General features: G+C 56.0%; 11 protein-coding genes across 11 annotated transcripts; 5 read left to right on the top strand and 6 right to left on the bottom strand.

Annotated features, from left to right (window-relative positions):
* Positions 1 to 29: 29 nt before the first annotated feature.
* L969DRAFT_51501 (glycoside hydrolase family 23 protein) lies at positions 30 to 2,517 on the top strand (the record flags this gene model as incomplete). The annotated part of the gene is made up of 11 exons (XM_014711235.1): positions 30 to 271; positions 321 to 380; positions 430 to 452; positions 498 to 643; positions 691 to 914; positions 966 to 1,007; positions 1,175 to 1,325; positions 1,369 to 2,071; positions 2,125 to 2,220; positions 2,268 to 2,368; positions 2,425 to 2,517. The coding sequence occupies 11 exons, from the start codon at positions 30 to 32 to the stop codon at positions 2,515 to 2,517; spliced, it is 1,881 nt and encodes a 626-aa protein (XP_014566721.1).
* Positions 2,518 to 2,542: 25 nt separating this feature from the next.
* On the bottom strand, positions 2,543 to 3,777 carry L969DRAFT_104747 (uncharacterized protein; the record flags this gene model as incomplete). Its single annotated transcript, XM_014711234.1, has 3 exons — positions 2,543 to 2,600; positions 2,690 to 3,223; positions 3,272 to 3,777. The coding sequence occupies 3 exons, from the start codon at positions 3,775 to 3,777 to the stop codon at positions 2,543 to 2,545; spliced, it is 1,098 nt and encodes a 365-aa protein (XP_014566720.1).
* A 70-nt stretch (positions 3,778 to 3,847) lies between these two features.
* On the top strand, positions 3,848 to 4,672 carry L969DRAFT_95989 (uncharacterized protein; the record flags this gene model as incomplete). The annotated part of the gene is made up of 5 exons (XM_014711233.1): positions 3,848 to 4,125; positions 4,180 to 4,260; positions 4,314 to 4,447; positions 4,498 to 4,564; positions 4,621 to 4,672. 5 exons carry the CDS (start codon positions 3,848 to 3,850, stop codon positions 4,670 to 4,672), a joined length of 612 nt encoding a protein of 203 aa, XP_014566719.1.
* L969DRAFT_89401 (uncharacterized protein) lies at positions 4,564 to 6,126 on the bottom strand. The gene is made up of 2 exons (XM_014711232.1): positions 4,735 to 6,126; positions 4,564 to 4,681 (listed from the first exon to the last, which is right to left on the bottom strand). Exons 1-2 carry the CDS (start codon positions 6,048 to 6,050, stop codon positions 4,666 to 4,668), a joined length of 1,332 nt encoding a protein of 443 aa, XP_014566718.1. The 5' UTR covers positions 6,051 to 6,126; the 3' UTR covers positions 4,564 to 4,665.
* An 84-nt stretch (positions 6,127 to 6,210) lies between these two features.
* Positions 6,211 to 6,702, top strand: L969DRAFT_95987 (uncharacterized protein; the record flags this gene model as incomplete). Its single annotated transcript, XM_014711231.1, has 4 exons — positions 6,211 to 6,304; positions 6,362 to 6,435; positions 6,503 to 6,581; positions 6,635 to 6,702. The coding sequence occupies 4 exons, from the start codon at positions 6,211 to 6,213 to the stop codon at positions 6,700 to 6,702; spliced, it is 315 nt and encodes a 104-aa protein (XP_014566717.1).
* A 23-nt stretch (positions 6,703 to 6,725) lies between these two features.
* Positions 6,726 to 8,903, bottom strand: L969DRAFT_104743 (uncharacterized protein; the record flags this gene model as incomplete). The annotated part of the gene is made up of 3 exons (XM_014711230.1): positions 8,068 to 8,903; positions 7,587 to 8,017; positions 6,726 to 7,539 (listed from the first exon to the last, which is right to left on the bottom strand). Exons 1-3 carry the CDS (start codon positions 8,863 to 8,865, stop codon positions 6,726 to 6,728), a joined length of 2,043 nt encoding a protein of 680 aa, XP_014566716.1. The 5' UTR covers positions 8,866 to 8,903.
* Positions 8,904 to 8,981: 78 nt separating this feature from the next.
* Positions 8,982 to 13,370, bottom strand: L969DRAFT_77507 (uncharacterized protein; the record flags this gene model as incomplete). Its single annotated transcript, XM_014711229.1, has 6 exons — positions 8,982 to 9,657; positions 9,704 to 9,818; positions 9,874 to 10,723; positions 10,776 to 12,092; positions 12,148 to 13,115; positions 13,349 to 13,370. 6 exons carry the CDS (start codon positions 13,368 to 13,370, stop codon positions 9,009 to 9,011), a joined length of 3,921 nt encoding a protein of 1,306 aa, XP_014566715.1. The 3' UTR covers positions 8,982 to 9,008.
* A 128-nt stretch (positions 13,371 to 13,498) lies between these two features.
* Positions 13,499 to 14,796, top strand: L969DRAFT_52072 (uncharacterized protein; the record flags this gene model as incomplete). The annotated part of the gene is made up of 6 exons (XM_014711228.1): positions 13,499 to 13,532; positions 13,571 to 13,679; positions 13,730 to 13,869; positions 13,918 to 14,041; positions 14,094 to 14,700; positions 14,746 to 14,796. 6 exons carry the CDS (start codon positions 13,499 to 13,501, stop codon positions 14,794 to 14,796), a joined length of 1,065 nt encoding a protein of 354 aa, XP_014566714.1.
* A 97-nt stretch (positions 14,797 to 14,893) lies between these two features.
* On the bottom strand, positions 14,894 to 17,120 carry L969DRAFT_104740 (uncharacterized protein; the record flags this gene model as incomplete). Its single annotated transcript, XM_014711227.1, has 6 exons — positions 17,043 to 17,120; positions 16,945 to 16,990; positions 16,160 to 16,887; positions 16,004 to 16,110; positions 15,027 to 15,950; positions 14,894 to 14,972 (listed from the first exon to the last, which is right to left on the bottom strand). Exons 3-6 carry the CDS (start codon positions 16,847 to 16,849, stop codon positions 14,894 to 14,896), a joined length of 1,800 nt encoding a protein of 599 aa, XP_014566713.1. The 5' UTR covers positions 16,850 to 16,887; positions 16,945 to 16,990; positions 17,043 to 17,120.
* Positions 17,121 to 17,467: 347 nt separating this feature from the next.
* L969DRAFT_95982 (uncharacterized protein) lies at positions 17,468 to 20,973 on the top strand (the record flags this gene model as incomplete). Its single annotated transcript, XM_014711226.1, has 7 exons — positions 17,468 to 17,845; positions 17,899 to 18,993; positions 19,043 to 19,077; positions 19,202 to 19,820; positions 19,874 to 20,160; positions 20,218 to 20,286; positions 20,337 to 20,973. The coding sequence occupies 7 exons, from the start codon at positions 17,468 to 17,470 to the stop codon at positions 20,971 to 20,973; spliced, it is 3,120 nt and encodes a 1,039-aa protein (XP_014566712.1).
* Positions 20,974 to 20,983: 10 nt separating this feature from the next.
* L969DRAFT_51661 (uncharacterized protein) lies at positions 20,984 to 23,207 on the bottom strand (the record flags this gene model as incomplete). Its single annotated transcript, XM_014711225.1, has 3 exons — positions 20,984 to 21,079; positions 21,129 to 21,225; positions 21,274 to 23,207. The coding sequence occupies 3 exons, from the start codon at positions 23,205 to 23,207 to the stop codon at positions 20,984 to 20,986; spliced, it is 2,127 nt and encodes a 708-aa protein (XP_014566711.1).
* Positions 23,208 to 23,255: the final 48 nt, after the last annotated feature.

The raw sequence follows: 23,255 nt of genomic DNA, 5'->3' as shown, positions 1-23,255 counted from the left end.
TCACTCTGTAAGTACTGCAGTGGATCATCATGGCTGGTCAGAAGGTGCCAAGGACTAAAGAGCATGCGACCAAGGTCCAGGATGCACTAGACAAAAGCAAGGACAAAGATCTCCCAGACGGCGAGAATGCGCTCACGGACATCGGAACCGGATGGGAAGGAAGTCCGGACATTCCAAGCAAGGATGGAGGGGACTCTGAGACAGACTTTATGTCCAAGCCTCCGTACAAGTGGGAGTCTACGGGCGATAAGTTCAAGGTGAAATACACTTCGTGCGGGAATGATAGATTTTCCGCCGATTTTGGCTCATCTTGGTCGCAGCTCTTGCTGGTGCGGCAACGTCGGCTTCGAGTTTTCACAGGATCCGCTGTCGTCGAAATGGTACGCTGAGACCGTCTCAAGCGATACTGAGCTAACAAAGCTGCCGCAGCTGCCATTGTCATGACTGCCAGCGTACGCTCTTTGTGCATTCAAAGATCTGATCTAATAAATCTACAGGCCTGCACGGCGCACCGTTCCAGCACGCCGTCATCTTCCCCAAAGCTGCTGTTCGATTGAGCAAGAACGAAGGCGAGAGCCTCGACTTTTTCTCGACTGAAAAGAAGAAATCAATCCATTATGTCCCCTGCAAAGTCGCTTGCACAGTGCGTTCATCACTGCATGTATACAACCGCCATTAATTCGGGAGCAGAACTGTCGCTCGCCCATGTTCGATGAGGGCCGGTCGACGATGATTGCTTATCCTGGCACTTTCAAGTTTAAAGACGGCAAGCTGCCGGCATCGTTTCACCCATCTTGCCATATCTTCTACAGCCAGAGGACGATGGATCTGGCCGATGGCCTGCCCAAATGGTCGGGCATGAAAAACAAGTCCGAGCTATTGGGTGAAGACGCTTGCGAAGTCACCGAGAAACAGTGAGGCTGCTGTTGTCATGCTCGCACTGCTCTAACGTGTTCCATCTGCAGCATCATGGGGTCGCAAAGGCCAGGAAAGCGTCAAAAATCAGAGTAATCCTGATCCATCTCGCACAAACTCATAGAATTATAGCTCATTGCAAATATTAAAATCAACGACGGGTCGCCAGTGACATGACCTTGGACGCGACACGCGACGCGTTTTTGATGGCCTTCGATATTTGATGACCTTCTGTTCGCCGAAAGACATTTGCTCGCAGGTCGAGTCCACGCAGAGAACTAGGGCAGACTGATTCGAACAAGCGCAATCGTATACCACCACACTTGAGCTGGACTCAGACTCGCACCCTCTTTCATAATCATCACATTCAGCTAACGCGCTCACACCTTTTCACGCCTTTGTCGGACAAAGTCATCACGAGCAACGATGTTCGCACACACTACCACCTTCAAGCGTCTTGCCATTCTTGTCGCCGTCGCACTTGCCATCGTCGCGCCGGTCTCTGTCAACGCGCAGGAATGCGAGATGGAAGTCTCGACGCACAAGTCACACCATCACAAGCACAAACATAGCCATCACAGGCATGCAAAGCACCACAAGCAAAAGGTCATGAAGAAGAAGACCAAGAGCAAGAAGGCGGCTGCAAAAGGCAGCGTGGTCGACAGTCTCACGACGGCCAACTCCAAAGCAGTCAGCAAGTCCAAGTCAAAGTCAAAGTCAAACTCGACCTCTTCGTCTGCGGGCACGAGTAACACGACGACCTCGACGACGAGCGGGACTGCCTCATCAGGACATGTCTCCAAGCTGACAGGCGCGACGGCTCAGTCCACCGTCGATGCCGGCCCGAACGGATCCGAAGCTTTCCTCACCAATGGCATCTCAAAATCGAACCCGTCCTCAGGCTGGGCACCCGCCAAAGTGACGATGGACGAGCTCGTCTACACCTCCCTCGAGTCTGCAGGCAGCACGTTCAGCGATTGCAAGGACTACTTTTCCATCTTTGAAAAGTACGGCGCACTCAACAATATTCCGCCTATCTTGCTCGCTTCTTTCGCCATGCAGGAGTCGAGCTGCAATCCCTCTGTCGTTGGCGATAGTGGAGGCGCGTTCGGTCTCATGCAGATCACGTCGGACAAATGCGGAGGCGCGCCCAATGGTCAGTCGCGGCTGGATTGCCTTCAAGTTCGTGCTGACTGTGCAACGCGATAGGCAATTGCAACGATCCTGATTTCAACGTCAAGACTGCAGCAGCTTACTTTGCCACTACGCTCGCATCAAACGGCGGCAGCGTTCTCGTCACGATTGGTGAGCACCGCATTGATGCACTCAAGATTGAGCTCATTAGCGGACAGGACAATACAATGGCTGGACGCCAGGCATGACTTACACGTCAGCCACAGCAGCAGCGAGCACAGGTTGCTGCGTCTGCCAGAACAATCTCGACTACTTGCAGGTTGGTTACTTCGCGCCGTGTTCCCATACGGCCCTCTGACTGACTTGCCCGCGCAGCAACTGCTCAACTGGTGGATGCAAGGCAAGAGCGCCTATTCTGGCAAAGCAGGCACATTCCAGAATCTCGCTGTCTGCGGTGATCAATCCTGAGCACCCAAGACCGACCTGACGAAAGCTATATCTCACGACCCTCGCATCCCCTTTGCACAGCTGGATCTGTCTTGGCACTCATGCTTGTGTATGCATGTTTGTACTCACAGTCGCGCTATATCGGACGCTTTGAGTGTGCATTGAGGCAGAGATTACATGTGCATGGCTTCACTTGTGATCGGGAATGAGAACGGCGCGGAAGCGAGCTTTGTTGGATGACATGCGCTCAAAGGCTGCCTCGACGTCATCGAGACTGTATCTTTCGATCATAGGCTTGACGCCTTCGACTTGTGCAAAGTTGATGCAATCTTCGCAGTCTGGCGGCGAGCCAGACGGCCAGCCGCGTACTGTCAACCGTTTTGCCACCATCTGCTGAGCGGGCAAGGTGACGCTGGGCAAGATAGCGAGCAGGAGCAAAGTACCGCCAGGCTGGAGAGCAGGCAGGAGCGTGTTGATGACTTCCTGGGAAGGCGCGGTGCAGACGATGAGCTTTGCGCCGCCGAGCTTCTGCAGCGCATCTGCTTGAGATTCTGCGCTCGAGTCGAGATAGTGATGAGCGCCAAGCTTGGTAGCTAGATCTTTCTTGGCCGAGCTCGATGAGAGTGCTACAGTACTGAAGCCCATCGCACGAGCAAAGCCAATTGCGAGCGAGCCGAGGCCGCCGATGCCCTGAATGGCGACAAGATCTCCAGGTCGTGCGCCCATGCTGCCCCACTGTCAAGCACGGCCTTGCTACCAAAGCAAGCAGACTTACTTGCGCATGCTGTTGTAGGTAGTGATGCCAGCACAAGTTAAAGGAGCAGCCTCGGCAGGGTCCATCTCCTTTGGCACACTGACGACGGCTTCACGTCGGAGGGTGACATACTGAGCATATCCTCCATCGCGAGTGACGCCGTTGATGGCCAGCTTGGGGCAATTGATGGGGCTCCCCTGACGACATTGCTTGCAAGAACCATCGCTGCCTCCGAACCAGCCAGATCCTACTCGGTCATTGAGCTTCCAATGATCCTCGCTCTCGTGAATCGCAACGATGTCGCCGATGATCTCGTGACCGGGCACTCGAGGGAGAATGCCAGGAATGGCCTCAAACTTGGTCGTCATGTCCGAGTGACAGACGCCACACGCGAGCACTTTGACGAGCACCTGACCACGTTCGGGCAAGTTGAGCTCGACATCGATAAGCTCGAATTTGGCTCCTTTGGACTTGACCTGGGCGGCCTTGTAGGTCTTCGGAAGTCCACTGACGCTGTGCTCAGACATGTCGAGGCGATCAACAGAAGCTGAGCGAGTGTCTGTAGAGATAGTGGAATTCCCGCGGAGCTTGTGCGCTATGAGCTCATCGCACTTTGCAAGCAAGGGCGCAAGGGTCTCTGTCCCCGCAGATCGTCTCCACCGTTTCGCCGTCTGGGCCTGCAGGCGCGACGGCGAGCAGGGCCGTCAGTACAGCAGGATGCTACGCACGACAAGGCCCATCGTGTTGCTGCGAAGGACACATGGACAAGTGAGACATGCAGCACGGCTCGTTCCGATCAATGCGCACGAGTCTGCGCCCGTCGAGACCAATGAGTCAAAGGCAGTATCCGGTGGACCCTTGCCAGGTCAAGTAGCGTCAGTCTCGGTCCCTCTGCTCGTCTTGCGCACTCTCATGATAGATCTCGTCAGGATGCCACAACCACCGCACAATCTGCCTATGGGTCAGGCGCCCAATCGCATCGGTGTATGGTCTAAAACCCAAAATCCAAAGTAAGCTCTCACCGTGTCCTCAGCGAGCTGCGCCGAAGTAGGCTGTGGCGCAGAGCGAATGCGATGAGAGGACCGAGATTCGAGCAGACATCGATGGACTTCCAGCCTCAGCCCGTAGCAGCAATCGAACTGATCGCTAAGGAGCCCATTCGATTGGTCAACACGAGGATAGCATCTTGCGATGGCGGTGCGCCTCGTACTGCCAGACAGTGTTCCATGCTGATGAGGATCACATAGGACGAGGCGCGCTCGGGCACCCTCAGGTGTACATCAATCTCGACAAACCTGGCTCGAAAGCATGCCCGTACGCGCGCGCTGGGTTGATATGCGGAAATGCTTTGCTGATACAACAACGTGTAGATACTGCGGCATCCGCTTCGAAAGGGAACATGGTATCCATGGCCATCACTGAGTCACCTTGCTGTTGTCGTTCCCGATCAGCAGCTGTCTCGAAATGTTCGACGTGTCACTCACCCAATCTTGCTGAAGTGAGATCTAAACGCGTCTGGTAAGCTAGGCAGAGGTGCGTTCTGTCTGTGAAGTAGCTTGAGAGCGTCTTGAACGACCGACGGGAGCTGCGGCACCGGCTTTGCCGGAACAGGGGCAGTCTTGACAGTCTCTGTTTTGATCGCTTTCATCACAGGCGCAGGCGTTTCCGACTTTGCCTTCAGCAGGAGCTCGAGGGGATCGAGCTTAGGCTCGAGCATGTACGGCGGCGCGCTCGGCCTCATTGTGGGCAGCCAATATCGCGCATCTAGGAACGGTGACGGTGTCCGACTAGCAGGCAGGCGTTCTGTCGGCTTGGTAGAGACAGATTCGACGAGCTGTTTCGATCCGCCGCTCTGACCGGGCTGCCAGCGGTACTTGTGCGAGGTATGGTAGGGACCTCTCTTCCATACCCGCTTTCTCGCCTTGCGACGCTCCGCTCTCCTACGACCTTTCGTGATGCTGTCGCCCGAGAGACCAGACGACTCATCCTCTTCGCTCAAGCTGGCATCCACCTCGTCTTCCTCAGAAGCAGCATTGCGCTTCGTCGGCCGGCCGAGCTTGCGCCTCTTCCTTCGGGTCTCCCTGGCTCGTCTCGTCCATGCTGCGCTTGTCGTTGCTCGTGAGGACCAATAATCCGGCTTAGCGTCATCGTTCTGGTCCTCAGATAAGGCACGCAGACGGCCGCGGTCTTTGATGATATCGCCCGTCTCGATATCGATGATATCGTCTTGATCTTCACCGTACTCCGGTCGGCTGTACTTTGCAGCAATGTCATCCCACGTCGTACGCAGCTTGACGGCAGCCTCGTATCTCAGACGAGGTACATCTTCTTGAGGAACGGGTGGCAGGTCTGGCTCCCCGGGCACTTCGAGAGCGGCATCAGGCGCGTCGAGATCTATCGGTGTCGTGTCGAGCGTTGCTAGCTGTGTTCGTAAGGCACTGACGAAGTGCTGTTCGAATTCTTCGGCTGGGAATGAGGCCTCTGTATCCGGATGGGGGATCGGGCTGAGCTGTCGATGCAGCATCGGACTGCCTGCTGCTTCGTGCGCCGACCAGCGTGCGCTCGCGAGTGTCAAGTCTGACCGTCCATCGCTCAGCTCGGTCTCGAATGAATCGTCCTCTTCTTCATCGTCCTGTGAGGAGTCCGGGCTGTACTGCGAGCCAGGTTGAAAGGAGTCATCCGACTCTTGTCGCAAACCGGCATTGGCACCTTCACCTTCATCGACCTGAGAGGACGTCAGCGGCGGTGTCATCAGGATGCTTGCACTCGTCTGGAGCCCTGATGAGCCGGGCAACGCCATCTTGGCGGGCCGAGCCGCGAGCAAGGAACTGCCCGACCAGTCCGCGACTTTGTCTCGACTCTGCTTTGTCTCGTCGTCGCAGAGAGCGCTCGAGAGAGTCGCGATTTTGTTGAGAGGAGCGGCAGCCGGCAGCCTCGGCGAGGAAGACGACGGTAGCGAGATGAGCGTGCTGATGTCTACACTAGGCTGGGCCGGCTTCGGTCTAGCTTGCCGAATGTGGCAGCTTGGCATCCAGAAGCGCAACGTCTTTGACGGCAGGTCCTTCATCACGTCAGCTCGACAGCCGGGCTCACGTGCTGTCTGAGCGTCAGGACTGGGAGGTCACGCAGCCGCAATGGGCGTCTTCGGAGGACTGGGATTCTACCTACACGGAGCGAACGAACGAGTGGAGGCGATGATCGCTCATAAGAAGAAGCAACTCATCGCCAACAGACAACATCAGACCGCGATAGAACAGAAGGGGAAAGGCGGCCAAGCGGAGGAGGAGGAGGAAGAGTCATGACAGCGGCATGTGGCATGGGACTGCTTCTTGTGAGGTCCACCGAGGCAGACTATGGCTTGAGTCGCTGATACAACAGAGACAGTGACGCGCTTGTTCGTGCAAGGACAGAAGTGCATTTGCGAGCGATACAGAGTGTCGTGCTTGACTTAGCCTGTGTGTGGAGAGGTACAGCATCATGCAAACTCAGCGGTGAACGGACTTCTCAGTCCGCCTTCGGTCGGGTTTGCGCCCGCGCGGAACGAGCTAGGTTCGAGGAACTGAGGCGTCAGAGGCGTGATGGAAGCCTTGCGCTTCGTTGCGCGATTGCCTGATGGCTCGTCCGCTTCGTCAGATCCATCTGTACGGCCGCCTGGGCTTGACTCGTTCGTGTCAGAATTGGGCGAGTCGATGAGCGCGTTGGCTCGCCATTGCCTCTTTGCCTCTGCTGCGTCTGCATCGTTTGACATGACAGGTCGACCGAACTGCGGCATGATCGGATCAGCAGGCGACAAGAAGAGGGCAGGTCGGTTCTTCGTCGCGTCTAAGTAAGTGAGCTTGCTGTGCTTCCGAGCAGATTCGGGCGGCGTGGGCAGATAAGTCGACGCGCTCTCTTCGGCCAAGGCTTTGTCTGCTCTCGACAGAATCTTGATGGACGAAGACAAGCTAGGCTTCTTGTTGTGACCTCTTTGGGAAGGCAGCGTTGACGTCTGTCCGTACGAGGAGCGAGAGCGCTGGAGCGGTCGGGGCGGAGTGACTTTGCTCTTGGTGTCCGCGTCATCCGTTACGATGCTTGCGATCTGTTCGAGACCAAGGGGCACAGCTGAGACCGTCGCACCGGTCCCGAAAGTGAAAGTCGATGCTCCGCTAGGCTTGAGCAAGCTTGGCGTCGGCTCGACGGCAGTCGTCAGGGCGGGCGCGACGGCGGAGCTCGAGAAACTACGCATGAGAGAGATATGCGCATTGTCGAGCGCGCTGGCCTCCTCTTGGGGCTGCAGACGACTCGACAGTCTGTACAGCACATCAGCAGAATGCTAGCTCAGACAGACTCGACTCACTTGGAGAGCGCATTGGTATCTTTCTGATAGGGCAGGAAGTCCATCGAGCGTTGAGACGAGAGCCTTCGTCTGTGTCCTACAGCCACTCCGCCGGTCTTGGCGAGCGTTGCCAGAGCAGCATCTGCTTCGGGCTGCATCTGTACGTCTGTCGTGTCCTGGGCAGCGCGGGGTGTAGCGCCATTGCCTGCTTCGTGCGCAGGCGCAAGCTGTGAGTCTTCGAAAGCTTTGCGCGCTTTGGCAAACGCTAGCACGCGCGCCTTCGTGACAAAAAGAGAGTGTCGCCATTTCTGTCGAGCCTGGCCGCTCTCGACGATCGGCTCAGCGTGCCGGGTGAGAAGGTGACGGGCGATAGCATGGAGTGTCTGGCTGGGTGGCACGCCTGTGAAGGGTGTTCCACTGCGTGCAATCTTGTCGATGTACGCATCATATGTCTGTCATCGCCATCAGCTCTGATCGTGATGAGACCATCAAGGCTACATACGGATGCGAGAATATCTCGCTCGTAAGGCGTCCATTCGGTCTGCATCTCCTTGTCCTCTAGGCTTTCCTCACTTTCTTCGCTCTCAAGCATAGCGTGAGGTGCGAGATCGTCGAAGCCGCTCATGCTGGATGCCGTAGAGGATGTCGAGCCCGTCCGAGCATGCAGTGAGCGGCGACGGCGCGCCAGTCGCGCTTGCAGGAGCGCGTCGGCCTCTTCTTCCTCGTCATCAGAGATATTCATGCCAGCGCTGAACATGGAGGAAGTGCGTCTGAGACCCATCGAAGGTCGCGAGCCAGTCCGACTGAGAGCAGCCCTGCCAAAGGCAAAGTTGGGTGTCATGGCGGTCGAAGAGCCGAATACATCAACGGTCGGGGTATGGTAGCCGTCCTTGAGTGCGTAGGGCAGAGGTGTGTGCGGTGCAAGGCCATAAGTCGGCGTGATCATACCAGATGTTGCTCCGTTGAGATCGCCGGCGGTGAGGTAAGTCGTGCTCAGTGCCGAGGGTTCGGTAACCCCGTCATCGTTGTTGTTTTGCAAGCCAGCATGGCCATGAAGCACTCCAAAGAGAGTGTTGGGTGTGCGGGGCAGCGGTGTCTTGACTTCCTCACAAGCTGTGCTCGCCAGCGAGCTAGTGTCTAATCGTGGCATGATGTCGAAATAGCCTCGTTTGTTCTCTTCAGGACTAGCGCTGGGCGTTCGTGCGTCTGCTCCGTTGAGCTGCGCGCTGCCCGCGCTAGCAGAGTCGAGTGTCGCGCGATTGGACAGCTGCAGTCGCAATGCGGAGCGATGCAGCGTCATCTTGGTCCCGTATATGCGAGCTAGAGTGCCAAGTTGTGAGCACCTCCAGTACGACGCGCGACGCGTTACACACGCGACTTGTCACGTCATTCTGACCGAGCGCGTCACACACGATCCACATGGGCAAATTGCATCTTTTGTGTCTATAGCTCATCTGGAGACAGCTCTCCCGTCGATTGGACGTCAAAGCCATCTGTAGAGTCGCCGAATTCGCTTCCACCGGGTGTGCCGAATTCTGTGTCTGTTCCTGGTACTGACTCGTCAAAGTAGAACGCTGCAGTCGATCGTGGCGTGCGCGGCGTGCGAGGTAGTCTTGCAGAAGCTCCGCTCTGCCAGATCAAGTACGCGATGAGACCCGTCCATCCTGTCTGATGACTTGCACCAAGGCCCGATCCCGAGCTGCCGTTGAAGAACTCGTGGAAGGGAACATGATCGCGGAAGTGTGGATCACGATTGAGCTTATCTGAGCCTCCGTTGCATGCCCGGTTACCATCACGATCACGGGCAAACAAGTGAGCAAGACGATGCTGTAGTTCTTCTGCTACGTTGGCCAGTGTCATCTCGTCGCCTGAGCCTGTCGGGCATTCGATCTTGACTTTGTTGCCATAGTATTGATGGAAGCGTTGCAAGGATTCGATGAGGAGGAAGTTGACCGCCAGCCAGATCGGTCCACGCCAATTGCTGTTGCCACCAAACATGCCCGACTTCGAATCTCCCGGCCAATACTCGACGGAGAAGCGCTCGCCATTGACTTCCATCGAGTAAGGGTTGTCCTTGTGAGCGAGTGAAAGCCTGCAAGGAGATCAGCAAAGCTGATGAGACGGGTCGAATGACTGACGATCGAATGCCATACGGCGAGAGGAACTCTTGCTCGTCAAGCATGCGCTGCAGGATTCGCTTCATGCGCTCCTCGCTCGCGAAAGCCAGCAAGCGGCGATCGCCCTTGCCCTTGGCTGTCGAAGACAGGAGGCGTCATTACGGATCGAGGTATAAAGACATATTGCCAACCTTTCATGTTTGCGATATTACGATGAGCCATCGATGTACGATTCTCGAGGAACCAGTTGAGACGTTTGCTGAAACCAGGGAACCGCTTGATTGTGCTGGGCTCGAGCGTCAAAGTTGCATACAGAGGGATAAGGCCGACAAGTGATCGCACAGGGAGCTGACGTGATTTGCCAGGTCCCCAATTGATGCAGTCATAGTAGAATCCGTCTTCCTCATTCCAAAGCGTCTCGTCAGCTTCTTCGGCGCCTTTGAAAGTCATAGCATCGGCAATGAACAAAAAATGCTCGAAAAACTTGGAAGCAATGTCTTCGTAGTTCTTGTTGTGCTTCGCCAGCTCGAGCGCCATATTGAGCATGTTCAGAGCGTAGAAGCCCATCCACGCTGTACCATCGGCTTGGCGCAGCGTACCTCCGGTCGGCAGCGGCTCGGAGCGATTGAACAAGCCAATGTTGTCTAGACCAAGGAATCCGCCTTCGAAGACATTGTTGCCTCCCGCATCTTTGCGATTGACCCACCACGTAAAGTTGATGAGTAGCTTCTGAAACACTCGCTCAAGGAAGTTGATGTCCTCTCGTCCGTGCATCTTGCGCTCGATTTTGAAAACACGGAACGTTGCCCAGGCATGGACCGGCGGATTGACGTCGCCGTAATTCCATTCGTAAGCAGGCAGGGCACCATCGGGCTTCATATACCACTCTCGCGTCATGAGATCGAGCTGATTTTTGGCATATGCGGGATCGACCATGGCGAGGGGAATGCAGTGAAAGGCTGTGTCCCACGCGGCGAAGAAAGGATACTCCCACTTATCAGGCATCGACAGAATGTTGTCGATGTACAAGTGCTTCCAATCCTGCTCGTGCAAGTCAGTAGTCCCCACGTGCGCAATGAAAAGCAGGCCTCACCCTGTTGCGAACGTATTTGCGCTCTGGCGGAGGTGGCGGCTGACCAGGATCGCCTTCGATCCATTCCTTCTGCACAAAGTAGTAGAATTGCTTCGTCCATAGCATGCCGCCAAGAGCCTGTCGCATGATGTTCTTCAGATCATCGCTCAGTCCGCCTGAATCGAAGCGGGAGTAGAACTCGTCGGAATCTAGACGACGTTCTTCGATGACGGCATCAAACTTTTCTTCGTCGTTTGCAGCTTGGTCGTCTTCGGCAGTTTCGTTGGTGAGCTTGACACGGACAACAGCGCATCCGCCGTTAGGAGGCACAGCTTTGAAGGTGTAATGCACGCCGGCCTTTGTGCCTACTTTCTCAGGATTGACGAAGATACGGTCGTCTTCAATTTCCTCATCGGTAACATTGGGTGTGCTATCGCCATCGGCTGATTCGGAGTCCTGTTCGGGTTTCTTCGCTTTTTCGCGCTTTGGCAGCGCTGGTCGGTGACCGGGCACAATGTGATCGTGGAAAGCGTCCTTGACATAAGGCACGACGTTATTGCCGTTGTAAAGACGCTTGAAGTTTGTGTCGTTGTCCGTGAAGAGCAGTTCTGGCATGACGACGCCTTCGACCTCTGCAGGACCGTCTTTCTTTGAAAGTGGAGCGGCTGCAGGCGAAGGCGAAGAATTGCAATGGAGATAGAAGCGGCCGAGTGTCTCGTGATCTGCTTGGATGCAAGTGTCTGAAAGCTGACGAAGTGAAGGCATCTTTTTGCCTGTTGGGCGCTCTTTGGGCCATGACCACGTGTTGCGGAAGAAGAGCTGCGGGATGATATGTAGGTCGGCGGGATCGGGACCCCGATTGTATGCTGTGATTCTGATGGAGTAGCCGTCGACGTTGTCTTCGTCTTTGGCGTACTCGACGTAGACATCCCAGTATCGATCATCGTCAAAGACGTCAGTGTCAGTGATCTCGAACTCGTTGACTTCGCGAGACCTATTTTGGGACTCTTCGACGAGCTGGCGATATGGATACGCCGCCTGAGGGTACTTGTAGAGGAACTTCATGTACGAATGAGTGGGCGTGGAGTCAAGATAATAGTAGATTTCCTTGACATCTTCGCCGTGATTGCCTTGATGACCCGTGACACCGAACATGCGCTCCTTGAGGATCTCGTCCTTGCCGTTCCAGAGTGCGAGGGAGAAGCAGAGGCGCTGATGGTTGTCGGACAAACCGGCAATGCCGTCTTCGCCCCATCGATAAGCTCGTGAGCGTGCGTGATCGTGAGGAAAATGCGACCATGCATCGCCATTGGCAGAATAGTCCTCGCGTACTGTGGCCTATTGGTAAAAGACCGAGATCAGCATCGGCAGCTGAAGTACGATCTTCACTTACCCATTGACGTTCAGAGAGATAAGGACCCCATCGCTTCCAGTGCTTCTTCTTCTTTTCATCTTCCTTGAGTCTGAACTCTTCTATGCTCGTGTCGCCCTCGAGTGTGGTCGATCTCGGGTCTTGTTCGCCATCGGTCGAAGCTGTGCTGGCATGTGCGCGGTGAGAATGACGTAATTTGAGACCTGGCGCAGGAAAAGGCTTCATCTGCGGATGGTTGTAGTGTCGTGCGGAGAATGGCTTGCCGCCTTTCGGCTGAAGAGGCGGTCTGCCGGGACCGCTCGTTGTGGTAGCAGAGACCCCTTTTGGCTTGTGGCCTTGGGACTCGAGATAATTGGATGCACCATCAGCGGGACCCGTAGGAGACGCCGTCGGAGTAGACTTTGTAGACATGTTGGCAGTCGCCTTCACAGGAGCGAGTGGCTCTTTCGACAGCTTTGTGTTGAGCTTGCGAGGTTGTGGCTCAAATTCTGTGCTCTGAAGTGTCGGCGTTGAGGCGGTCGACGCAGACTGTCCCGCAGAGCTTGCGTTGTCGTCTGGACTAGCTGTCACGGGATCGTGATCGAAGAGGTCAGCTTGGAAAGGCGAGCCTCTCTGCAGATTGGTAGCAAGAGGAGTGAGTCGACCTGACGCGACAGGTGCAGGAGGATGAAAGAACTGAGAGCCGTAAACGTCTCTCAAGTCAACTTTTGAGCCGTCTTGCTCTCTTTCGTCTTCGCCGTCCGAGCCAGAAGAAGCAGACCGAGCGCTATCGCCGCTAGAATCGCTTGCCTCTGATTTGCGCGGCGAGCTGCGACTGGCGCTTGAGCGAGCGAGAGTGGCACGACTGTCGCTCGACTTTGTACGCCCACTCGACTGCGTCTCTCTTGAGCTGTATGACGAGAGAGCAGGAGCAGCGGTCCTGTCTATGAGGCTATCTGACGGGCCCCCAACGGTGCTGCTTGATTGCGCCGTCGTAGCGTTGCCTTTGGCTTATGTCACCCTGCAAGCGGCGGTGCGAAGCCCAACGTGGACCCCAGGCGATCGACCGAACGGCTGTGAGCTCCGTGCGTGCCAGTGGACAGGCAGTCGCTGCGAGGGCGAGCAGCTCTGCTCTTTGCTGCCACGCGACAAACGTAGCCTGCTCTCAAGCTCAGGCGGTCATCGATGGCGGCGGGTCTCTCAGAGATCGGCAAGCTGCCTCAGGGCAAGCGAGGACAGGCACTCATCGAAGCATTGCGCTCCATCGATCCCGCAAGCAATGCGACAGCTCAGATCCAAGGACTCGTACATTCAAGCTTAGACGACAGCGTTGGACCTGTCGCCTCTCGTCAGCTACTCGACGAAGTCCTGCTCTGGCTCGACGGCGTCAAAGATGCCTCTCAACGCCGTACGATCGTCGAAGCTACGTTGGACAGTCTGTCTGCGCGTCAAGTCGGATATGAAGATCAATTGGCTGGCTTGAGGGAGAAGCTGGCTCGAGTGCTCGAGGAGGAAGAGGACTGGTCGAGCGCCGCCAAGGCACTGCTGTCGATCTCTGTTGACACAGGCAAGAGGTGAGATTGCACCTCAGACTCCAACCATGCCGCTGACGTGGGGCGCGCAGAGCCACGGACGAGTACAAGCTGCAGCTCTACATGCGCGCTGTTCGCTTGTTCCTCGAGGACGACGACTCTGTATCAGCAGAAGGTCCGTTCAATCGGGCCTCACTCATCATTCACACCTCTACCGACATTGCCACGCAGCGTAAGTCTGCGACGCTGCGATCGCGTCAATTGCTGAGCTGCCACGCAGTCTCTTATCGGCTGTGTCAAGCGCGCATCCTCGACTCGCAACGCAAGTTCAACGAAGCGACGACAAAGTATCATAATCTCAGCTTTGCCGTCGAAATTGACGAAGAGGAGCGTTTGATCTTTCTGTAAGCAAGCTTGCTCCTCACCGCGCAGCGCGTTGCTGACGCTGCTCGTCAGACAACAAGCCATCACATGCGCCATCCTTGCACCCGCTGGACCGATTCGCTCCCGTGCATTGTCATCGCTCTTCAGGGATGAGCGTTCTGCGCAGACGCCTTTCTATGCGGTTCTGTCCAAGATGTTCCTCGATCAGATGATCCCAGAGTCAGAAGTGACAGCATTCGCGGCTTCACTCAAGCCTCACCAGTTAGCCAAGCTACCGCCGTCGTCTGTCGTCATACCGGAGACCGATGAGGATCGGGCAGCGCCATCTACAGCTCGACGGGCGCCCATGAACGTTCTCGACCGAGCCATCATGGAACATAACCTACTGAGCGCATCCAAGCTCTACCTCAACATCACATGTACTGGTCTGGGGCTACTGCTATCACTCACCCCTTCTGCTGCCGAAGTGTTGGCCAGAACGATGGTGCAGCAAGGTAGACTGAGTGCGACGATCAATCAGGTCAGCGGACTGATCGAATTCGAAGTCAAGCCGAAAGAAGTCGAGGCTGCTGTTTCCAACGTCGGCATCGCAGCAGCAGCGACCGATCGTCAAGAAGATCAAGTGCACGCGCCTGCAACGGTACAATGGGACATGAGGATCCGTCAAGCCAACCAGATGGTGAGTCATAAGCTGCGTCGAGAGCACAAACTGACGCGCAGGCAGACTGAGGACATCGCCATGCGCATTGCTCAATTACACCCAGTCCTAGCCTAGAAGGTAGCTCAGTATACTTTGTGTGTGTGATGTTGTGACAAAACTCTGCAATTGTGCGCTCTACGCGCTAACGACAACCTGGATTGAGTGATTGGGTCTATGAGCTACAGGTCTTGGAGGGAAAGGTCAGAAGGATCGGGATCTTGCGTACACGTCGATGGATGCGAAAAAAAGTGCTGCGAGCGGCGTCTACTGGCGTTCAGTAGCCAGTCTGGTTGTTGAAGGCCAACAAGTTGATCGTGTTGGCGGGCAGAGCGGCAAGAGCGCCCTTGGTGGCGAGACGTTCCATGCTCTTCTTGAGCACCTTGGGATCAAGCGGCTTGGCGACCGTAGCGGTAGCTTTGCGACCTGCGTATGAGCGAAGACGATCCATGATGACCTGGCTCGATCGCTGCCAGGTACCGAACGAGAACAGCTCGATCGTCTCTGCAGCCTCATGGAAGGCCTTTGCTTCTGCGGGCATAGGAACACCAGCAGCGGCAAAGTCTTCGGCCGTAGGTGAGAAAGTGGTCGGGTACAGACTGAGGAAGTAGGCAGCCAGGCCAGCAATGTGAGGCGAAGCCATCGAGGTGCCGCTGATCACGTTGGTCGACGTATTGCCGCTGTTCCAGATGGAGAGGATATTGAGACCGGGAGCAAAGATATCGACGCAAGAGCCGTGGTTGGAGAAGTAGGCACGATCGTCACCGAGAGTGGAAGCTCCGACGGTGATGGCATCCTCTGCTGCAGCGGGCGAGTATCGGCAAGCATCAGCATTATCGTTGCCAGCAGCGACTGCGAAGTGCAGGCCAGCCTTGACAGCACGGTTGACGGCAATATCGAGCGAAGTGGCCTTGCCGCCACCGAGCGACATGTTGGCAACGCTACCCTTGTGGGTTCCGTTGGATGCAGCAGCAGACTTCATCTTCTCGACGGCGGATGTGGCTGCCCATGCGACGCCAGCGACGACATCGGACATTGTACCAGAACCGTTCGAGCCGAGCACCTTGACTGCGATGATGTTGGCCTTCTTAGCGACGCCATACTTGCGAGAGGCGATTGTTCCAGCGCAGTGAGAGCCGTGACCATTTGCGTCTTGGTCGACATCGTTCAGAGGGACAGTCTTGCCCCACTTTGCACGCCCCTCGAGCTCTTCGTGGTTGATATTGACGCCACTGTCAGTACAAAAGCGTCAGTCTGGGCCGTGTGCACGGCTAGAGTGTCTTACGTGTCAATGACGTAGACGTCAACACCCTCGCCGCCATCATGAGCGTATTCGTACTTGTTGAAAGTGCCGAGGCTGAGTGGCTTGCGGTGTGAGATACGAGCGAGACCCTGGCGTGTCTATTCAGCACAGTGCCAGATTTGCATCGATTGCACTGACCCAGGGAGCGCCCTTTTCGATATCAGTAATTCCGACTGACGGATCTTGAGGCATGTCCAGAGCCTGAACAGTGATGTCCTTTTCGACAAAGGCGACGAGAGGCGAAGCTCGGATGGCGTCAAGGACGCGCTCTGAGAAGTGTCCCGAGTAGGCGTTGAAGCCGGGCATCTTGATCTTGTGCTTGAGACCTTCAAAGTCAAAGAAGGACTCCTCTTGGATCTCGCTTGGGCCAGTGATGGATTCGAGGATGGATTCTACCTCTTCCATGAGTTCACTGACTGAGGCTGAGAAGTCAGTAGGGGTGTGACGTCTTGGGCCCCGAGCCTGACGAGATTGGCGCTGGGCAGTGTATTCGTTCATCCTGAATTGAACATCTTCGGCGTGGGCTTGCTCGACAGCGAGATGGTGCGCCTCGATCTGGTGATCTGTCAGGTCGTCTTTGAGGACGATGAGGTAGCTATCCGGAATGATGTTGTCCTTTGGCGAGCCATGGTTGTTGACTTGGGACGAGGCGAACTCGCCCGAAGGGTTTGTGGGTGTATAGAGAGGCGCAAGTGCTACGCCTTGCATCGAAGCTGATGCGCTAGAAGCCGAGTCGAGCAGATCGCTCAGGATCGAGGGCGAGGGTCGGGCCCAAGCAAGCGATGCACCCACTGCTGCGGCCGCAATGGCCACCCTAGACTGTCTCATCTTGTCTGTCTATCGATATTATACCTCCCCTGCGAGTTCTGAGCTCCTTCGGGGTCAGTTCCGTGGCCTCGTGAGCGGGGTAGATAGTGACTTGCCTTATCGGTCACGCGGGCGGATGGAACCGAAATCTGGCGAATATATCTGAGCACTGACCGTCAGCACACGTGCCAAGAGTCGGTCTAGGATGGCCCACCTGTCTGTAGTCTCCTGAGCAAGGTCCTGCTGATGCTAGGACCGATGCGAATGGCGGAGTCGCAGTCGCAATCGCGCGCTGACGATGCGATTCAACCCAAAATTCAAGATATGGAGAAATCTGTAGGCTCCATAGCGAAAGCGCTCAGTCACAGCGAGGGCCCCTTGTGCGATAGGTGCGCAAGCATGTCGTCTAGCGGCGCCAGACGGCCGTTTGTACGCAAGCCGAGCGCTACGGAGCCTTCGTCCATACTCTACATGCCAAAAATACCCAAAAAGTCCACGAGCAACGAGCCAAGCACGTCAAACCCAGCTCAGACGAGCGCAGAAGAAGCTTATCGGCTTCGACCCGTGAATGCAGTCCTCGGCGGCCCTCATCAGCGTCCACTGCCTCCCCTGGTGCCGGCAAGAATTGATCCCGGCGTTATGGCTGGGAGAGCGCGTCTGGGACACTCACCTCTTGATGATGCACGCCCACATGCTGGCAGAAGCAGCGACAACGGTCATACTCCATTTTTTAGAGCGGTGTCAGACAATGAGGCACCTCCGGCAACAGCTCTACGAGATAGAGCCACGAGACCCGCATCGCCAGCGGATGCGAATCAAGACGATGATGTCGTCATGATTGATGCTCACACTCAGAAGCCGACCGGTGATCATCGGCCGCGCGTGCTCAAAGCCGTACCGGTGCCGTATGTGGAGACATTCAGATCCTATGAGCGCGATCAACCGCCGGCAAGCTCGCCTATTGAGCAATTTCCCTCACAGAGCACCAGAGATCGCACACCAGATCCGAGTAATCAGGTAGATTACAAGCTTGCGGGGTGTGAAATGCTCATGTGAGTGTCGATTCGCAGGCACAACGGCGAACGTCGGATGGTGCGGTCGGATTGAGCGGGTTCGAGCCGCGTCGGCTTGTAGCGCGGCCAGTACCTGCGCCCACGGTGCCCGCAACCATCGCAGGACTACAGCCAAGAGTCTTGTCCCCCATGCCGACCCATGGCTCGCCCATTGCGTCTCACCCGGCCATGCTGCCATCACCGTCGCAGCCCGCGCCATCACCCCCGCCATTGTTAGCTGAGTCATCAGACCAGAACGCAATGACTCACATGAAGACCATACAAGCTTTGACTCGATCGCTCGAGGCTGCGATGCAGGAGCGTGACGCGCTACAGAAAGAGAACGGGGAGCTCAAGCAGCAAGTCGGAAGCTCTGTCGACACGGCGCCCTTGCTCGAAGAGATCAGCAAGCTCAAACAGACCTTAGAAGAGACCCGGACGTCCCTGGACAAAGCCAACAAAGCCAAGAAGCGCGCCGACAAGGAGACTGAAGAGTTTCGAGGTATCTATCAAGCTGCTTCACAGGCCGCGGAAGAGATGCGGCCTGCTATGGATGCTTGGAGAGCCAAAGCGGAACGATTAGAACGCACAATGTCCGCCGGTATCGCTATGCATGTCAGCATCGAGGCAGGGCGGGCCGACCAGCTACGGGACGAGCTTGACGAGGTCAAGGGTCAAAACAAATTCCTCGAGGACACACTGGCCCATGTCCATCGGCAGTACAAGAAGGAAATCGCCCGGCTCAGAGATAACAACCGTAATTCGCTAGTCTCTGATCTACACAGCGATCCCGTGCAAATGCCTTCTCTAGCGATAGCGAAGCGCAGACGCATCATGCTACAGACTGACGACGATGACGACGACGACGAGACTGATAGCGATGCAGAGCCACCCAGGCCTGGCCTGCTCATCCGCCAGCCTGACGAACCTCGATTGCCTCGAGACGTTGCGACGCTGTCGCCTGTCATAGCGCAGTCTGCAGTCGCGAGATCTGCAGACAGGCACAACGGCGATACGCCCGGCTATCTAGACGAGCATGTCCAGTCGCCTTACATCTGCGAAATGATCCCACCGGGCGGTCAGGTATGCGGACAGCGTTTCGCTGATGAACAGGTCAGTGGGCTCTTTTCGCTGACGTAGGCACGCTGACGCTTGAATTCAGGCACTCGATCTGCACCTCGATGAGCACCTGAACGAGTCTATGATGCTTTGAATGAGTTTTGAACTCCATGATGTTATAAGAATACGTGCATGTATGTCGCCACACGTGCCGCGCTCGGCTGTAGAATGATCGTCGCGAGAAATTTTGCGTGCAAAAGAGCGTCTTTGACCTTGCGAACTTTTGGCAAGTCAACGTCGACGTAGCCCTCTGGAATCTCAAGAAGCAATCCAGCGCCTCGCACAATATGTCGCACGTCGTTCAGGGAGTCTGGTCGCAGACCTTCACGCCTGAAGAAAGCTTTGTCCTCGAGCCTCCTTGCGACATTCAAATAACGACAGCTATCCTGCTGCCACAGTCCGAGTCCGGTGCTCCCTCACGCTCGGTGCTGACGATGCGTTATCTCGATATGCCGGCTGAGGAGGATGACATTGGCGACTCCGATGAGTCTGACGACGAGGAGCTCGACAGCGACGAGATGGACATCCTCGAGGCTGCAGCAGAAGAAGCCGAACAGGAGGCTGCAGACGATGACGCACTTCGAAGTGCAGAGGCTACCGTCAAGGCTGCTATCAGAGCCAAGCGCGCTAATGGCAAGACTGCCAACGGCAAAGGCTCAAAGGTGCAAGATGACGATGAAGAAGAGGACGAGGACAGCGAAGAGGAGGAGTCGGATGAAGATGCAGACATTGATGAAGAAGATGAGGAAGAAGCCGACTACATGCGTGAGCTCGACGAACGCTTGCAAGAGACTGTTCTTTGCAGCCTGAAGACAGACACGGTGCGCACAAGCACTCAAATGGATGCATTGTCCCTGCTGATGCAATGATGCAGAACGAGCAAGTCAATCTCAACTTGATCCTGCCCGCTGGCTCGCCTTACATCTTCTCAGTCGCTGGCGACAACGCAATCACATTGCTTGGTCACTACATCCGTCAAATCGACCCTTATGACTATGACCGTCCACCTTATGACTCGGACGAGGACTCTGAGGGCCTGTATGACTCTGACATCGACTCGGATGAAGAGATCGACAGCGATGAGATGGGCGTCTACGACGACGAGGAGGGCCTCGCGCTCGAAGGCGACTCGGAAGAAGAAGACGAGATGGATGAAGACAGGTAAGCTTGCCACGCACATCAACCACATCTGGCTCATTTGCATTTGAACGCGAGCAGCAGATTTGAAGAAGTCAGTGAAGATGATGTAGCCGCCCTTGCCGCCGAACAAGCCGCTGCCGCCAAGAAGTCAGTGTTTCTCGCGTGACGATCAGATTGGCGCTCAGACAGACTCACAGGAGCAGCCCCAAGAAGCCCGTGGCCGTGGCCGTGACAGAGACTATCATCACCACGCCTACTGCCGCAGAAGAGGACGCAGACGCAAGCACAGCCAGCGCTAAGCTGAGCAAGAATGCGCGCAAGAAGCAGGCCAGGCGCGAGAAGGAAGCGGCCGCGCAAGCTCTGCTAGACAAGGACAAAGAGACCAAGACACAGACTGCTGCTGCGGATGCTAAAGCTTTGAAGGCAACGACCAAGGCAGTGCAAGAAAAGGAGGACGCGCCAAAGGCAGAGGCCAAAGTACCTACCAAGGCAGAGCCTACAAAGATCAAACTTCCTTCTGGCTTGATCATTGAGGATACTAAAGTTGGACAAGGCCCGAAGGCCGTAAAGGGCAAAAAGATCGGGATGCGTTACATCGGTCGCTTGGCCAATGGCAAGGTCTTTGACAAGAATGTATCAGGCAAGACATTCGAATTCAAGCTTGGCAAGGGTCAAGTCATCAAAGGATGGGATGAGGGTATCGCCGGCATGCAACTCGGCGGCGAACGTAAGCTCTCTGTTCCACCTGCGCTGGCGTATGGTCGCTCCGGTACAGACGGCATTCCTGCCAACGCATGGCTCAACTTCGAAGTCAAGCTTGTCTCGATGAAGTAAGAGAGTCTGCTCAAAAGGCGCAACGCAGCTTGTATGTCCGCTTCGCGCGTGACGTTGTAGCAACAGATGCATACGCCATCATGACAAGAACTTGATCTCTGCTCGCCTGCTCGCTTTTCGTCGTCAGCTCTCATTTGCACGACTAGACAGGAGACATGCAGTTCGTTCAGACTAGTCTTGAGGGCCGCTGCGTCTTCGAGCTGTCGCCTGGCATTGGCGTCGGCGAGCATAGTCTCCACGAGTTGCGCTTGTCTGCATGCGAGGGTCATTCCAGGCTCTGAAGAGTGAGGCAGGACATACTCGAGCAGGACCGCTTTGCGGTCGCCCACTTCGGCATCGGTCGTCCGAGCCGAATGTTGCTGGCTCGTCTGTTGATTATCGGAGTCTGCTTTAGTGTTGCCACGTCTTGGCTTGCGACGCGGTCCTTCGAGATCCTGCATGTTGAGGCCCTTGAGGAGAGCCATCTTATCGTGTAGGAAGAGCTGAGCTCGTGAAGAGATGGCCCGCTGTATCCTGTCTTGGCTGCCACCTGGCTGACCACCATCTGCAAGTGGCAAATCCTTGATGCGTCGTGCAATCGAGTCGTACGACGCTAGATTGGACATGATACTCTTCCGTGCAGCCAGGGCGTCCCTCTGTGCTACCGGCGTCGCATTGGCAGTACTACCCAACGTAAGATGAGCTGAATCTCGCTGCAAGCCCATGATCATCTCTTGCAGCTCAGGAAGTGAGCTATCTATCTCGTTCTGAAGCTGCAGCAGGACTTCGTATAGGCGCAAATATGTGGGTGCGCGCGTAGTCAGGCTCATGGTCTGTTGACGCATTGCAGTCGACAGACAATCCTGACAAATTCTGACTATAGGCGCGCCGTGGAGCTTTTCGCCCGGCCGAGTTCCTACGATCGAGCCGGTGATATCCACTTCGGTCTCGATGATGCGCTGGCCTTTCTGGATGAGTGCTGGTTGTATTTCGAATGTGATGAATGTCGAACAGCGGCGTGAGCGAGTGATGAGCGGAGCTGGCGTGCCGGGAGGCAGAAGGGATGATGGTGTGGTGGGCGGCAGGAAACAGATCACTCGTCCGCAAGTACGGCAGTGATGCTTTCGGGTTGTCAGCGAGAAGGACGCCAGACAGATGGGGCATCTCTGTACAGAGGCGTCATCCTGCCATTTGACAATCTTCTGCTCTGCACTTTTGATCTCGTCTTTGCTGCCTCGTACGCCTCTCAGGACATCGTCCCAGACTTGACCAGCCGTTTTGCGTCGCAGATTTTGTAGATCTGTAAGCGAACGAAACGATAGGCCATTCCGTGGCATTGACGGTGCGCCAGGCTCGCTCGGAATCACGGGAGCAGTATGGAGCTCGATGAGCTTGTCGAGCCGCCGAACGATGCGCGATTCTTCGAGCTTACGTCCTTCGCCTTTGGCGTTACGACTCGAGAGCAATTCGTCCATGCGATTGCGATAGACGCCATTGGGTTGGAATCCAGCTCGGTAGACTGTCCGTCTATGCGAGCGCTCGTCTGGCTGCACTTGAACAGTCTCACGAGACCGTGCGCTATCGACAGGCAAGACACTGGCTGACTTTTGAGGACTCACGGACCGCGCGACCGGCGGAGTCGCTTGCCGCGGCGTCGACTGACCAGATCTAGAGGGTGCATCCAATGAAGATGTTGCAAGCATCTGATGAGCGCTCTGAGATCGAGCTATCGGCGCCTGTACGACTGCCTGACTGCTGCGTGCAGGCGAGACCGAACGGGCTGATTGCACAGCGACAGACTGTGATCGCGAATGCGGCCCATTCGGGGCGCTATCGGGCTTGTTGGGCTTTGCGCCTGAAGTGAAGAATGCCTGTGCATCTCCACCGAGGGACGCTAGTGAGACTGACTCGTTTCGTTCAGTTTCGAACTGGGCAGGGCGCAAGAATGCAGGTCCTGTCTCCGGGCGCTTGCCGGCTTGCACGGGCGTCAAAGCGCCATTGGTGGCATTTGACGTGGGCAGATAGGCGGAGCCGAGAGTTCGTGAGCTACTACCAGCAGACAGCTCACTTTGGAAGCGTCCGAGACTTGCCCCGAAGACGCTTTGGCCTGAGCTGGCTGGAAGAGACGATCGCTTGCTCTGTCCAGGCACATATGGCTTGTAGGTCACCGTGGGACTCGCACCATTCGCAAAAGCAGGTGAGTCTGAGCCCGAGCCGCCCGACCTAGCTTTGCTCGGCGTCGTCGGAGCACTCATCAAGTACTTGTCATCATGATAATTGCCCGCACGCTGCGCTATCGGAAG

This window comes from Mixia osmundae, assembly GCF_000708205.1.
Source record: "Mixia osmundae IAM 14324 unplaced genomic scaffold scaffold_8, whole genome shotgun sequence".
Taxonomy (NCBI): Eukaryota; Fungi; Basidiomycota; class Mixiomycetes; order Mixiales; family Mixiaceae; genus Mixia; species Mixia osmundae.
Note: the sequence above shows the minus strand (reverse complement) of the source record. Positions and strands in the feature narration are given on the sequence as shown.

What these genes read in the sequence shown, in the direction of transcription:
- L969DRAFT_89401 (XM_014711232.1), bottom strand. Translation starts at nt 6,050, where the DNA reads ATGGCGTTGCCCGGCTCATCAGGGCTCCAGACGAGTGCAAGCATCCTG.